The sequence below is a fragment of the Simochromis diagramma genome, unplaced genomic scaffold, assembly GCF_900408965.1.
Source record: "Simochromis diagramma unplaced genomic scaffold, fSimDia1.1 OVJJ01000419.1, whole genome shotgun sequence".
In the NCBI taxonomy this organism is placed as follows: domain Eukaryota; kingdom Metazoa; phylum Chordata; class Actinopteri; order Cichliformes; family Cichlidae; genus Simochromis; species Simochromis diagramma.
Genome location: NW_024387244.1, coordinates 4,839,054 through 4,854,538, shown reverse-complemented (window position 1 = coordinate 4,854,538; position 15,485 = coordinate 4,839,054). Strand labels below are relative to the sequence as shown.

Genomic DNA, 15,485 nt, shown 5'->3' with positions numbered 1-15,485 from the left:
AAGTAGTTTAGTCAAGTGTGCATGTTTTACCAGGAATGTGCTTATTTTTGGCACCTTTCCACCTCACTGGCTAAGACATATTCTCATTAAACTATAAAACTGCTGTCTTTATTTGGATAGCAAGCTACCAGCTTCATTTGCATGTCGCTGAACAAATCTCAGGCTGTCCATTCGTCCGTCCATCCCTCTTCTTGTTCCCAGTTGTTATGATTTCTTTGGACTGTGGATGTCAGACAGGCTAGTGCAAACTCTAAACATAAATGTGAGGCCAACACTTCTTGCTGTGAGGTGACGGTGATGGAGCCACCTTGAAGAAAAGAGACTTTTTTTTGTAACAAAGTGTAACATGCGTCTAAATTTAACTAAAGAAAGATTAATATGTAAGCACAAACATGAGAAAGTTAATGGAATGAATGAGTCGAGTCAGTGTCACACTGGTATGTGTCTCAGGCCATAAACTTCTGTTCTCATATGCGATTTCAGATAAATCCACAGTTTGATCTATTTTGACTGTTCTAGCAATGTCTGTTTCCCTGTCTGTTCATTTTATTTCCTTTCTTCTTAATAAACATGTAATTTGCACTTTGATTGATGGTTGCTATTACATTCCCTCTTTCCTTGCTGCTATGTCCAATGACTAAACCAGCCAGTCCTCTCAGCCCCGTGGTCCTCATAAAAGTGACGGGCTAACGGTAAAGGCCCTGTTCTACCAAGCAAGTTCCTCTTCGCATCTCCTCCTGTGATTCCCATTACTGCCCTGGACTCCAGGAGCTCACGTCCCAAAACTTGTTCACTCGTTTCCTTCTCATCTTTCCACATCTTCTCTTTTTGTCCAACACATTAAAACCTTTTTGTGCATCATTCAAAACAATGACAATAACATTTATGGCCAAGATATAAGACAGACATACTTGAGTCTAGACTGAGGAAGTGATGTAACAGACACAATGTGGTCAGTAAGCTGCATACTTTTAGGCTTGACTACACTGTGAAAAAGAAAGTAGTTATAATTATTGCTGTTTTAATCTTTTCTAATCTTTAATCTGTTTGTTACTGAAGTTTATTCTGATGCTTGATACTGAATCCTTTACTTGAAGCACTGAGTGCATTTTCTGTATCTGTTAAACCCACATGTTATAAATAGACACACAAATTGCATTTTACATATATAACACATACATTACAATCTTACAAATTGTGGCATACAAAAAAATCTTTCTTCACTGTGCTGGCTTACGTCTGCTAGCTGATCTCCTTTCCTCTTGCACGCTATGCTACTGACTTGTTCATTCTTCTGGTAGCTCAAGGGTCACATTTCAGTTCAAGTTCCACGGACCACGCTTTCAAACAAATCCCAATCCCACTTTCTTATGACATGATAACATCAGAATAATGTTACTTTTGAGGTTGCGCGACCGAAACTGAGGCTCCTCTGAGATAGGCATGGCATTGAATATAAAATGTGAATAGAGATCTTCTGCTTCTGCTTTGGGTATTACCACAGAGGCATCCGTGGCTAAATTATTACCACTGATGTTATTCATATACAAGCTCCATTTAACTCAATTACAAGTTAACCTGTGGTCACATATGTACTTATGAGGTGATTTTCTTGAATTCGTGTTTATGGAAATGAGAACTCGGGTGAAATTATTTGTAATAGAAAGTTAATAATAGTCTTGACTTGAAAAAGCTACAAAATAAAGACATACATCAATATGACACAATATATCTACAATAATTACTGAATTACACATTGTACAAAAGCTCATCTGTTCTTTTATGAAAATGCAACTTTTCTCAGGTTCTTGAGATGTTAAACAGCGTGGTTCAAACCCACATTATTTGCATAAGCAAATTACTCAGATACGTCCTCCTCTCACTGATACAAGGAAGTATTTAAAGACAGAAACTATGAATGATCTGTGCCACTGCTCTTCAGTAACTAAGCTGAACTGTCACCTCACCATGTCTGTCCACTGTATACTGGCTATACTCATCCTTGTGATGACTCTTGATGATCAAGGTATGTGTTGTTTATAATTTTTTTTTTTTTATGTGGACTATTACAGACACGAGGGTTTGCATTTTACAGACAATGCATGACGATGAATCTATTTAACTGGGTATTTTTCTTTTCTTCTCCCAGTTTACTCGGGGAAGATCACTGGAGGCCATGAGGCTGTGCCACATAGCAGGCCATACATGGTGCTTTTGGAGAGGAACATGTCAGATGGTCAAAAAAAGCTCTGCGGTGGCTTCCTTCTGAATGAGGATTTTGTGATGACTGCTGCCCACTGTCACGCCAAGTGAGTTTAACCAATGTATTTACCTATCAACTGAGATGACACCAAAGTCTGCGTCCCTGACAGAATTTTTATCCATAATAAAACTAAGAAGACGCATTAACATTTCAAAACACCTTAATAAGTAATATCTATGCGGGCCATGATAATGTCAACAACAGTGATTAGTAATGTTTGTTTTCTGAATATAATACCTTGACAGAAACAGTAATGATTTCATTCATAAATTATATTTTCACATATATTATTCTTTTTATTTCAGGTCTTACACAGTCTTACTAGGAGCTCACAATGTGAATTCAAACAGTGAAATACAACGCATATCTGTAGAACAAGCATTTCCACATAAACAGTTCAACGCAACTTCTTTTGTGAATGATGTAATGCTTTTGAAGGTAAGAATATCCTCACACAGAAAATACATATTAATTTACTGTCAGCATTTTTCGTTTATGAATTTTTTTTTACCATATTATGTAATTATATTGAGAATTTTGTTTTAGTAAATCTGCACTGAAAGAAAACAGCAAAAATCCCATATTTTATATCTTTCTCTTTTCTTAAGCTGACCACCAAGGCAAACTTCAATGAGAATGTGAAACCTATTCCTCTGGCAGGCCGTGATAATGGTACTTTGCCAAAATCTTGTATACTCTCTGGCTGGGGGCGAACAGACAAAAATGGTAAATATATGTCTCCCACACTCATGGAAACCAGTGTTACACTGATTGACAATAAAGAATGTACTATGGAAAACTTCTACTGCTCTCAGGGAGACACAGGTCCAGCTGAGGTACATACATTTCTTTAATTATTCAATGGACAATCAAACTTTATGGTAATAACTTCACTATTCACTTTAAGCGCTGTGTGTGTATATACTTTCAGGGAGACTCTGGTGGTCCATTGGTGTGTGAAGATGGAAAGGCATTTGGGGTGGTGTCCACCGCAGTCACACCACACTCAGGTGGCTCAGATATCTATAGATACTCGAAGATTCCTGACTCTAGAAACTGGATATTTTCAACCATTGGAAATGCCATGATAAAGGTGTAATGCTTATGAAAGCGGGTTGTTTAAACCACAAAATTTGGTTTCACTGTTTGTGATCAAAAACTGATCATTGCAATGCTAATGTGAGTATGGTTTTATTGGTTTTGGGGGGATTTAGATAGAATAGAGTAAGAAAGTTATATTTGCATTTCCAAAAAGTTATATTTGCACACAGATTAATTATGACTTGAAATCTAAATTTTTTTTCAAATACCATTAAACATTAAATTCTGGCATTCTCTCGGCATGTGTGTGTGGTGTAATCTTTTTCTTTTTTCATTTAATTAATTCAAATAAAATGACAACACTGCCTCCTTGTGTAAAACAGGTACTATTACATTACAGAAACGTCTCACCACTCATTTCTTAAATTCAGAGTTATAAAGGCCTTTTCATTTATGGGTTTTAAAACTAATTGACTCTGCAAGACCAATAACGTTATTTTATAAGTAAATGACAAAGTGGACAAGTGACACTGAGAGCATATGGTGTCATTTCCAATAAAAACTAACATCATTTTGTCATTAAATACATTCAGTTATCAAATAAAGTAATTTATTACCACTCCAGAGTTCGTTAAAGTAAATTAAAATAATTCCATTAGATTTATTTTTTGTGTAGTAGAACTGAAGTGTCTTTGAATACTTTGTAAGTAAGGAAATGCAACACTGAACATGATTTTTTTTTGTTTTTTTTTAATTCACACAGACAACCGTATAGGAAATTTATTAAAATATTATAAACCAACAAGACAAAAGTTGTCTAAATTATTCAATTGCTAATGTTAGGACAGAATAACCCTTTTGTTGGTCAACAGTTATACATCACCTGTAACAGTAATGATCCAAACTACACATATTTTAGGCCTGATATAATGCTTAAATATAAGGCTTAAATCAGGCCTAATATGGTATGGAACACATAACAAAAGGCATTTGCATTAAAAATATTAAAACCATATTATATTATCTGTATCACACTGTATTTTGAGTTTTAGTTTTGGTATAGAACAAATGTTATATTTAAACTAATAAATTATGATAACCATTTAACTAGTTCATATCCTAAATTCAAAAGTTGCATAGACATCGTTTTTTTTTTTTTTTTAAAAAACAATGTATTTGCACACATGAGGCTGCTTGGGATGTGACCCGTGATGCACTGAGTGTTTCTTCTTCACTCAACATTGTTTTTTCACTCACTGTGTGTACACACCTCTTTGCATCTAATTATTAGTTAATCTCTGGCTCTCTTCAATAGTGTGTCTTTGTCTTGTCATCCTCTCATCACCCCCAAACGGTCGGGCCCTCCCTGAGCCTGGTTCTGCCACAGGTTTCATCCTGTTAAAAGGGAGTTTTTCCATGGCAGTATCACCAAAGTGCTTGTATTTTCTTAGCTAGTACAGCCATGTTTACCTGCTCCCTTAGATCTGCCACCAAGCAGCTCCTTAAGTTGCCAAAAACCAAGCATAAATTTAGAGGTGACCGTGCTTTCCCTGTAGCTGCTTCAAAGTTGTGGAATGATCTGCCCTTACAGATTAGGCAGACCTCTTCTCTTTCTGAGTTTAAGACTCTTCTTAAAACATATTTATTTAGTAAAGCCTTTGGCACATTTTGAGAAGTTGACTCTATTTTTCTATTTTCAATTTTTTTTTTTTTTACCACGTTTGATTTTATTTTCTGTTTATTCTATTTTTTATATGTACAGCACTTTGTGAACCCTGGTTTATTTTAAAGTGCTTTATAAATAAAGGTGGTATTGAATATGCATATTAGCTGCCTAGCTGTCGAACTCGAATGCAGGTCTACTTTTTAGATGAGATAGTGAAGTTATCTAAAGTGAATGGAAGTTGCAACAGTTTAGTCCACAATCTTCACACAGTGGCTTCCCGTGGTGATGACGTGAAAACCTCAAACTTTAATCCCCAGCTCGTGGTGCAGCACCCGTGTTGTCCTCTCCACTTTCAACTCCTAGTGCAAAAGATGAAAATGTAAGAAGGTAATCCAAAGAGGACATCAGAATACTACACACATTTGCAACCCTGCTGACGATCATCTCAATAAATAATATTCAGTCCAGTTTTTCCAAATGACCTCTCTTTACTGATATGAGAATTTCTTTTTTTGCATAAAAAGTGAACAGGTAGAGGAATAACTTACTGATTAAAAGTCATGACTTTTGCAATATCTGTAAAATATAGTAAGAAATTACTACTTAAGAATCTCGTCTCTCTGTGTTTTATATCTGTGGCCACACATTTTTACCACAGTCATAGTTTCCTGCTGTAAAGATACGAACACTTTATAAACTAACTATGCAAAACACATGTTTACATAGAATATGACAAATACACTACTTAGTTATGAAATTACACTTTGTATAAAAATTCATTTGTTGACTTCTGAAAATACAGCTTTCTGGAGGTTTTGAACATTTCTGGTTTAAAGCTAAATCATTTGCTTGTGCAAACTACTCAAAAAAAACAACAACAACTTCCTGCTCTAACTGATATGAAGAAGCATTTAAAGACAGAAACTGACTGTGACTGATGCCACTGCTCTTTAGAAACTCAGTAGAATTGTGACCTCACTATGTCTGTCCACTTCCTGGCCTTACTCGTGCTTGTGCTGACTCTTGAAGAACAAGGTAGGTGGTTTTTTGTGTGTGTGTGGCTTGCATTTTATAGCATTTGACAGACAATGCATGATGATGGATCTATTTAACTGAGTATTTTTCTTTTTGTCTCCCAGTTTACTCGGGGAAGATCACTGGAGGCCATGAGGCTGTGCCACATAGCAGGCCATACATGGTGCTTTTGGAGAGGAACATGTTAGATGGTCAAAAAAAGTACTGCGGTGGCTTCCTCCTGAATGAGGATTTTGTGATGACTGCTGCCCACTGTCACGCCAAGTGAGTTTCATAAATGTATTTAATTATGAGGCCAAAAACTAGTTCATGGAGACCCTGACATAAATTCTTATCCATAATAACATTAAGGCTCACACATAAACATTTGTAAATTTGTAAATAAATAGTATCTATATGTACCACGATATCAGCAATTGTGGCTATTCAATTGTTTTTTATCATTTCAGGTCTTACATAGTCGTAGTCGGACTTCACAATGTTCGTTCAAGTAAAGAAACACAACGCATATCTGTGGAAGAAACATTTCCACATGAACAGTTCAACCCAATTTCCTTTGTGAATGATGTAATGCTTCTAAAGGTAAGAATGTCATCACACAGAAAAGATATTTGTTTTCCATTTGCATTTTTCTTTTATTACAATATCTTTTTTAAATTTACTTCATTCATTTGTATTACAAAATGCTGTAAAAAAAAAAATCATATTTTGATATCTGTTTTTTTTTTCCTTAAGTTGAGCACCAAGGCAAACTTCAATGAAAATGTGAAACCTATTCCCCTGGCAAGTCGTGATAATGGTACTTTGCCAAAATCTTGTATACTCTCTGGCTGGGGGCGAACAGACAAAAATGGTAAATATATGTCTCCCACACTCATGGAAATCAGTGTTACACTGATTGACAATAAAGAATGTACTATGGAAAACTTCTACTGCTCTCAGGGAGACACAGGTCCAGCTGAGGTACATACATTTCTTTAATTATCCAATGTACAATCAAACTTTATGGTAATAACTTCACTATTCACTTTAAGCATCGGGTGTGTATATACTTTCAGGGAGACTCTGGTGGTCCATTGGTGTGTGAAGATGGAAAGGCATTTGGGGTGGTCTCCAGTGCAGTCAGACCTCACTCAGGTGGCTCAGATATCTATAGATACTCAAAGATTCCTGACTCTAGAAACTGGATATTTTCAACCATTGGAAATGCCATGATAAAGGTGTAATGCTTATGAAGGCAGGTTGTTTAAATTTCATCTTTTGCTTTTGCTGTTTGTGTTTGAAAATTGATCACTGCAATGCTAATGCTAAGTTTGGGCTTGCAGGCTTTGTACAGATCTAACTTTGATGTCTCCACAGCAAAAGTTTTGTCAGAAGAAATGAGAGTGTCAAAGTTTTTTATAAGGTTCTAAAAGGAATTTCTAAATTTGTATTTGCAACAACTCGTTCATTCCACACAGATTAAATATAACTCTAAATCTAAAATTAAATCGTAGCAGTGTATAAGGTGTAATTTCAATTGACATTTGATAGTGTATTTGATTACATTTAAATTTGTTATATGTGCCATATTTTTTCAAATAATAAATTCTGACTGTCTCTCGTTATATGTGTGCAGTTCTTTCAAATAAAAAGACAGCATTTCCTCCCTGTGAAAAATAGTGCCCTTATCTTGAATTCAGAGTTGCAACTGTCTTTCTACTTGCAAGCTTCAAACTTATTCAGTTTTGGAAGACCTGAAACCAGTAGAATTTCATTAATTCTATCTTGGAAAGAAAAGACCCCCTAGGGCAGCGGTCCCCAGCCTTTTTTGCGCCACGGACTGGTTTATGCCCGACAATATTTTCACGGACCGGCCTTTAAGGTGTCGCGGATAAATACAACAAAATAAAAGTAGTACCGGTACCGAAAAAAAGAAGATTTATTCATAACACACGTGAAAAGACCCAGGAAAACCAAGTTAAGGATAAAAAAGATAACAAAATAACGCTGAAAACAGATAAAAACCCTGAAAACCAGACATTTCACACCTGAGCCTCAACTCTCGCGGCCTGGTACCAAACGACTCACGGACTGGTACGGGTCCGAGGCCCGGGGGTTGGGGACCGCTGCCCTAGGGGGTCCATTGTCCCTCTCAGGGGGTTACTCCCACGGGGTTTAACTCTGGGACTCTCCACCATTTAACCCTAGAACTGAAGAAGCTTCTCCGATGAGAGGTGAAATGTCTTCAAGCAACTTAAAGAAGTCCAGACGCTTTTCTTTCCAAGCTCCTTGGACTACAATGACCTGGATGACTGAGAACCTTCACAGACATTAATTCTATCCCCATCACAAAACAAATGTGGAAGTCTCTTTACAATTGACTCTGTATTGGAATTTCTTTTATTTTTGTATTGGTCACATTGCTTTATTGTATAATGCTTTGGTGCCACTGGGTTTTTAGCATGTCTGCTTCACACTTTATTCAGGAAGTTGGGAGGGAGCATTCACGCAGGAAGAACCCAAAATGTTGTGAGAATCCCACAGTTAGTGGAATCCTTTGTTAGATCCAAGGTGTTAACGAGAGAGACTTTATTAAAAGAAATAGTTACTCTTAAAGCGAATCAGTCGACTTCAAGGCTTGGGAGTATTTTTATTTTAGCAGTCTGTAACAATGTTTAATAGGGTGGTACACCTCAAAGTTTCCAAAGACAGAAACAGAGCAGAACATTAATTAACAAAAGGATAATCAGTGTAGTTCATTTCACCCAGCAGTGGTTTTATAGTTAGGGGTTTAGGCTGATTGTTGATTCTCTTGGTTTGTTTAAACAGACCATAAGAATTTTTTTTAAGTGATAGGTTATCAGAAACTACATCCTGTTTTTTTTTTTTTTTTTTACAACTGAAGCAGAGGAAATTGTCTCTGACATTAATCTAAAGATCCTATTTAACACATCTTTGCACGTAGCCAAGCAATACTGAGATGCAGAAAATGTAAACAAACAAGCTACAGCTAAAATCCTACACTGGTGCACCAAAATAAATGTGAAACACCTTAAGCATATAGTACGAAGAAGAAGGTACTAAAGCAAAGGTGGCCCAAAATAAATCTATAAATAGATGAATCAATGATACCTTTCTCCCCAGTTTAATTGTCTTCTTATTACTAAATTAATAAATCATTATGTTTTAATTTTTTTTTTTCCCAAATAATTAAATTCATTTTTATTTATGTGACTCTTAAAACACTAGATTAGTGAAAACTTAAGTGATGATACCTTTGCTTCAAACACTGAACAGCATAAAGCAGTAATTAGTCATTGCTGATTATCTACAAAGAGGAAGCAGTAAGGGTGCAGTACAGTATCTCGCTGTTTCATAATTACCAGAGTATTACTAAATTAGTGCTTCCCTTCAAGGAAAGTACATTGAGTAATTTCCCCGTAACTTTAAAAGTTTAATCATGATATTCCTGAAGGTCAAACATACATCACTGGTGAAACTAACTGTGTTATCTTTTAAACAAAGCATCTTTCAGTGGTTAAGATTATAAAGTCACTCTAAATAAAACAAAATGTAATTTAATGAAACTAAATATTTAACACTTACAATGAGATTTAGGACTGCTGACGTCCTTGATTGTGGTTCAAAGCCACATCATGGCTCATGCAGTGCACAGTCACATCTTACAAATAAACATTCAAAGACTGAAACAGAAAGTATGTGCACTGCTGCTCTTTAGTATTTCAGTTGTGGTCTCACCACCATCTTACACTCATCTTTGTTGCTGTAGGTGCAATTTGATGCGAATCATAGAAGAAAACCACACAAACACACAAAAGGATGGTGCCAGAAATTCTTACTCATAATTTTGTTGTGTAACTATTAGTAATTATTTATTCTTAGTCCCTCACCCTCACCCCATTATTTTTCCTAATTCCAAACCAAACAAACACATTCTACTCTGAGCACACAGGCTTTTTTTAAATACCAGTGCACCTTGTCTAGCAATCACATTCACACTCACAGGTGCAATGGATACAACTTTCAGCATCTTATCCAAGGATTCTTATAGATGCAGACTGGAGTATGTGGGAATTAAACCACCAACCTTCAATTTGGTAGACAACCCAGACCACCACCTGAACGACAGCTGCCCATGTTAACATGCACATCATGTGCATTTCTTTTAAATCACCATGGACAAACAAACAATGCCACTTTTTTAAAGCAACACTACATGCAAAATCCAACATTGCTAATGTTTATATTTATTGATTAAGCGTGATTTTTATAACTAGACTTAAACCAAAGCGTATAACTGTCATGACTTAATGCTGTTTATCTCTTGTTTTGTAGAGGCCATGTTTTTCAGCATGCTTTTATATATGATATATAGGAAATAAATTACTGCACTGTGCATCTTCTTTGAGAATAGCAGAGAACAAAGAATCCACAGTTTGTTTTGAACCAGATTTTTAAACAATAAACTGCATTTTCTCAGCACATCCAGGCATGTATGCTTCTCTACGTATGCGCAACGTTGTTTCCTAGTGAAGAACAAGCATTGCTTCATTAAGAAGAGGTCCACTATTGACTTAAAGTCTAAATTGCAGCTTTCTTCTCATTAAGAACTTTCAACCTGACAAAGTAGTTATTACTGATGTACTCTATATGGCTGAAGTGGAACACGAGAAATCCTGTACTGCAAGTTAGATTTTTTTAAGCATGAGTTCAGACACATAAAGACAGCACTGCCTCCTTGTGAAGAAATTGCATTGATGCACCTTGGATGTACTGTTTCAGTTGTCTTTTCATTTATGAGCTTTCTAAGCAAATATGTATGATATGAACTCACATTTAAATGCTGACAAAGCTTCATATGGATACTAACAGCATGTGCCATTATTTCCAGTGAAAAAAACATATTTTGTCTCCTATAATGTTCTTTCATGTTTTAAACAGTCAATCTATGACATGTATTATATTATTCTCTCTCTCATAATAGCAATAGTGATAATGTCAGATACAGTCATAAGTCTTTCGATACTGTGATAGAATGACTTTCATTATTATCATACCATAATTTATACTGAATGACTAAAATTTTGATTTATCATCATTTATGTCTGTCAGGGGCTGGGGCTGTGACCCGGAGTCTCGAGTTTATTTTGTGTTGTTTTCTTTCTTACTTAAGATTCATGTGTTACTCTTAGTTAAGGGTGTAGTTGAGTTATTTTGTATTTTTGATTACTAATGAAATAATGTTCTGGTATTATTATTAGTTTGTCTTAGTTGACTTTTAGTCTGGTTTATGTTTCTTCATGTGTCTTTGTCTATGTAGGTTGCTCTTGTGTCTCGCCCTTCTATGTCTCGCTACTCTCTCTATGTGCATGTGTGTGTGTTTTACGGGTCTCGCCCCCCTTATCTGTTCCCATGCTCTTCTCCCTGTGTTCCTTTCCATTCCCCCAGCCTGCCATGTAATTCATGCCTGTGTGTTCTACGTCTTATTGTCAAGTTTAGTTGTCATGGCCACGTTTCGTCATGTTTCCTATTTTATTTTGAAAGGTCTGGTGTTTCCATGTTCAGTGTGTTTTGTTTTATTTCCCCTGTGGCGTTCAGGTTCATTTATGTCAGCTGTGTTCCCCAGGTGTTTCCACTTCCCTCATTACCCTTAGGTGTCTTTAAAGTCCTCTGTCTAAGTCTGTCCTTTGTCGAGTCGCCTGTTGTCTTCATGTCAAGTCACATCAGGCCACAGAGTCTTGCTTTCAAATGTTCATGTTCATGCTCAGGTTTCTTCACATTCAAGGTTTTACATGCTCCTGTTCAGTTTTCATGTTATGTTCTCATAACATTGTTTTCATAGTTAGTTTAGTTCATTCCCTATTTAGGTTTTGGTTTAGTTTCACCTTGCCTTGTTTTTCTGGGTTTTTTTTGTATCAGTCATAATAAAGGCTCGCTTTTTGTTTAAACCTCAGTTCATCTCTCCCGTGTCTGCACTTGGGTCCGCTCCATAAACACAACGGCTACTCTGCTGTGACAGTGGCTTAATCTCTAGCTACTGCATGTCATATTCTTCCTATTTATTACACCGTGTAGTCTTGTTATAGGACAAATTCTTATAACAGGAACATTATGATGATTGTTTAAAGACCCTTCAATAGCTTAAGGTCGAAAAGATTGCAGAACACTATGTTTGGACATTGGCTGTTGAGCATAGGTATAAATATTCAAGCGACAATGACATCAGTGGAGGACACCACTAAACAAAATTGCACCTATAGTCAGCATGTAGTTGGTGCCTTAAAATGTGTTGAACAGTCTCCTCTGTTGTTGTGTGGTGCATGGCCCTTTGACACTGGCAGCAGATGTTTTGGATATGCAGCAATGTTTAGGTGTGTTGTATGCATGAAAGTAACATTTAGATACGAAATATCTAGCAAGAGTATTTTTATATACTTGTGACCAAGCAATACAAAGCTACAGAAAACCTGGAACAAACTGAAATAAAAAAGTAGATAAATCCAAACAAAAACAAACATCTTTTACACCTTCATTTAAATCTAATTTTTCCCTTTATAACAACTGTTGTACATTCATATATGCAAATGTCAGGAGAGTAGTTCTGGTTTTAAAATGGCAGGTAAACTCAACAGCAATGTTTCAAAAAACACAATAAATATCACCATGCACACAAACTGTTTTTGTGCAGTTTCACAACCTTTGTGGGAGATAAGTTTACATAAGCTATATTTCCCACAGAGATAAGTAAAAGAAAAAGAGAAAGAAATATTGTGAATGTGAGGTAAACCTATTCTCAGAAACAGAGAACGATAAGAGAGAGAGGGCATGAGAAGATGATGAAAGATTATTTTACAAAGTTAAGGACTGCTCAGCAAGTGGCATTTTATACACTGAAACTTTAAACCTTACATTAAATCTCCTAAATCTTGCTAGATTTTTTAAATGACCTGAACAACGTATGTTGCTGAGGTTATTTGGTTAATTTATATTAAAAAGCATTTTATATAACAAATTGTATTATAATAATGTCATGATGTTCTAATAGTGTGTGAGAATAGGAAATAGTGTAAACAAGTGTGGACTAAACTGGTTACTCTGTAGAATATTGGTGTGCATTATATTTCATTGTCTGTCAGGTTGTTTTAAGTTTTCTAGTTGTTATTGAAAGTCTTAGTTTGTCTTTCATCGTCAGAGCCTTAGTTTTGATTTTCACTGGAGACAGATGGCCAGTCTTGCATGTGCTGTTATTGGTCCATTGACCAGCTGCAGAGAAGAGAAACGTTATAACATATAAAAAGAAGCTGAACCGAGTATCTGATTGTATATATATATTAATATCCGCTTGGCAGTCTCACTGACTCTTTTGGCACAGTATAGTAAATTCACTTGGTTATAAAAGCATGTTGTTGGACTTACATGTAACTGGGAAGAAACTTTGGTTTTTGTGTTTATATGTAACTTCAGCATTAACTCTATGCTTTTTTAATTGATTTATTTTTATCTGATTTCATTTGTCTTTTTTATGAGCCTAGATTTACTCTAGGTGTTTTTTTTCATACAGACATTGTACCACCACAGGCCATTATATACAGAGTTACATGTAACAATGCCGATATGTGTTAATAGTTGTACTTCTTCAATTCGTACAACTCTTGACACTATAGCTCCTCTGAAAAAGAGAGCCTCAAATCAGAAGTACCTGCCTCTGTGCTCTAACTGTAAAACATGCACTTTAAGCCTTTAAGCCAAGCATATCTTATTTGATCCATGTGTTTTGTGAGAATTTGAGACTTCTATGTCATGAGCATGACTTTTTTTTACCCTCAAAAAATGATATAAATTGCATGAAAACATTTTTAATGACTAAACTGCAAAAATATGAAGCAAATGTGATACAAATTAAAACTCATATATGCAGATTAAAAATGTATTTATTTTTTATATATTTTGTCTAACGGTTCAACAAACACTCCGTTATCAAAAAATGTAAGATTTCTGATAGTTATTTCATGGTTCCGATTTTAAAGGGTTAAGCAGGAACTAAGCTGGAGAGGAAATGGCGTCTCACTGATTTAGGAGATCGTCATTGTCAGGATGTCCTAAAAACTCCCCGAAAAGCCTTAAGTTAACCCAAAATGCTGCAGCAAGAGTGCTGATGGGGACTAGAAAGACAGAGCAGATCTCTTCTTTGTTAAATTCAGAATAAAATCCCGCTCCTCACACAGAAGGAGGTTCAGGCCTCTCTTCTGTGGAAACAGCTTCCAGTTTGGATTCTGGAGACAGACACCCTATATACTTTTAAGATTAGGCTTAAAACTTTCATTTTTGATAAAGCATTTTTTAATTAGGGCTGGATCAGGTGACCCTGAATCCTCCCTTAGTTATGCTGCAATAGGTATAGGCTGCCGGGGGATTCCCACGATACACTGACTGTTTCTTATTCAGTCACCCTTTTCACTCACTATGTATTTCTACAATTCTCTGCATTTAATTATTACTTATAATTCATCTCTGGCTCTCTCTACCCCTCTAAGAATCTAGTTCTGCTGGAAGATTGAGGCCCCAAATAGGTTTTCTTACACTGACAACAGATTCTAATCTTTAACTGAGAAATGTTTTTCATGTTCTTTTCATATTTGTCTGGAAAATGTATTCAAAAGAATATATAAATGTTTCTTTTGTAGATGCTTTGATGCTTTGTAATATAATAGTGTTTTTCCCCACTTTGGATGGAGCTCTCAGCTCTCATTTCTAGAAATCTCAACAAATTTATTAAACCCTGCAAAACATGACTATCCAGAGTTGGGACCAGGAAGCAGAGCTGCAGTTTCACATCTCTCTCTGTAGCTTCTCTCTTCCTGTTGTCCCCCCAAAACCCCATCCCCTTAGAGACCGTGTCAGCTCCCAAACAACAAAAATCAAACTACAAATCAGCAAAAAAAGGAATTTAATATAAAAAAATCACAAAGAAAGAATGCTATAGTATGCACAAATGCTCCAAACAGTAAAATGGTGAATTGTACATCATTAAACATTAGGTCTCTCATGAGCTCTCATTAGGTCCCTCTTAGTACATTAATTAGTAATTGATCAACAAATTGATTTACTGTCTCTTTCTGAAACCTGGTTATAGCAGGATGATTATCTTTGTTTAAATGAATCAGCACCCTCGAGTTATATTAATAGTCAAAATTCTGGAAACACAGGCCTTGGAGGGGGTCGGAAACAATCTTCCACTCCAGCTTATTAATCAACCAAGGACGCAGTTTTACTTTATTTGAAAGCATGACAGTTAGCTCTGTCCATCTTAGCTGGAAAACTCAAAAAACAGTTTTATTTGTTGTTATTTATCGTCCTCCTTGGCCTTAAACAAAGTTTCTGTCTGATTTGTCAGACTTTTTATCTGATTTAGTGCTCAGCTCAGATAAAATAATTACTGTGGGGGGTTTTCACCATCGATACTAAAATGACAGCATC

The 15,485-nt window shown here is 35.9% G+C and overlaps 2 protein-coding genes across 2 annotated transcripts; both read left to right on the top strand.

Annotated features, from left to right (window-relative positions):
• Positions 1 to 1,891: 1,891 nt before the first annotated feature.
• LOC120747319 (granzyme B-like) lies at positions 1,892 to 3,604 on the top strand. Its single transcript, XM_040053102.1, has 5 exons — positions 1,892 to 2,026; positions 2,150 to 2,309; positions 2,569 to 2,701; positions 2,872 to 3,099; positions 3,195 to 3,604. The coding sequence occupies exons 1-5, from the start codon at positions 1,915 to 1,917 to the stop codon at positions 3,360 to 3,362; spliced, it is 801 nt and encodes a 266-aa protein (XP_039909036.1). The 5' UTR covers positions 1,892 to 1,914; the 3' UTR covers positions 3,363 to 3,604.
• A 1,554-nt stretch (positions 3,605 to 5,158) lies between these two features.
• LOC120747320 (granzyme B(G,H)-like) lies at positions 5,159 to 7,612 on the top strand. The gene is made up of 6 exons (XM_040053104.1): positions 5,159 to 5,357; positions 5,925 to 6,005; positions 6,110 to 6,269; positions 6,455 to 6,587; positions 6,741 to 6,968; positions 7,064 to 7,612. Exons 2-6 carry the CDS (start codon positions 5,951 to 5,953, stop codon positions 7,229 to 7,231), a joined length of 744 nt encoding a protein of 247 aa, XP_039909038.1. The 5' UTR covers positions 5,159 to 5,357; positions 5,925 to 5,950; the 3' UTR covers positions 7,232 to 7,612.
• Positions 7,613 to 15,485: the final 7,873 nt, after the last annotated feature.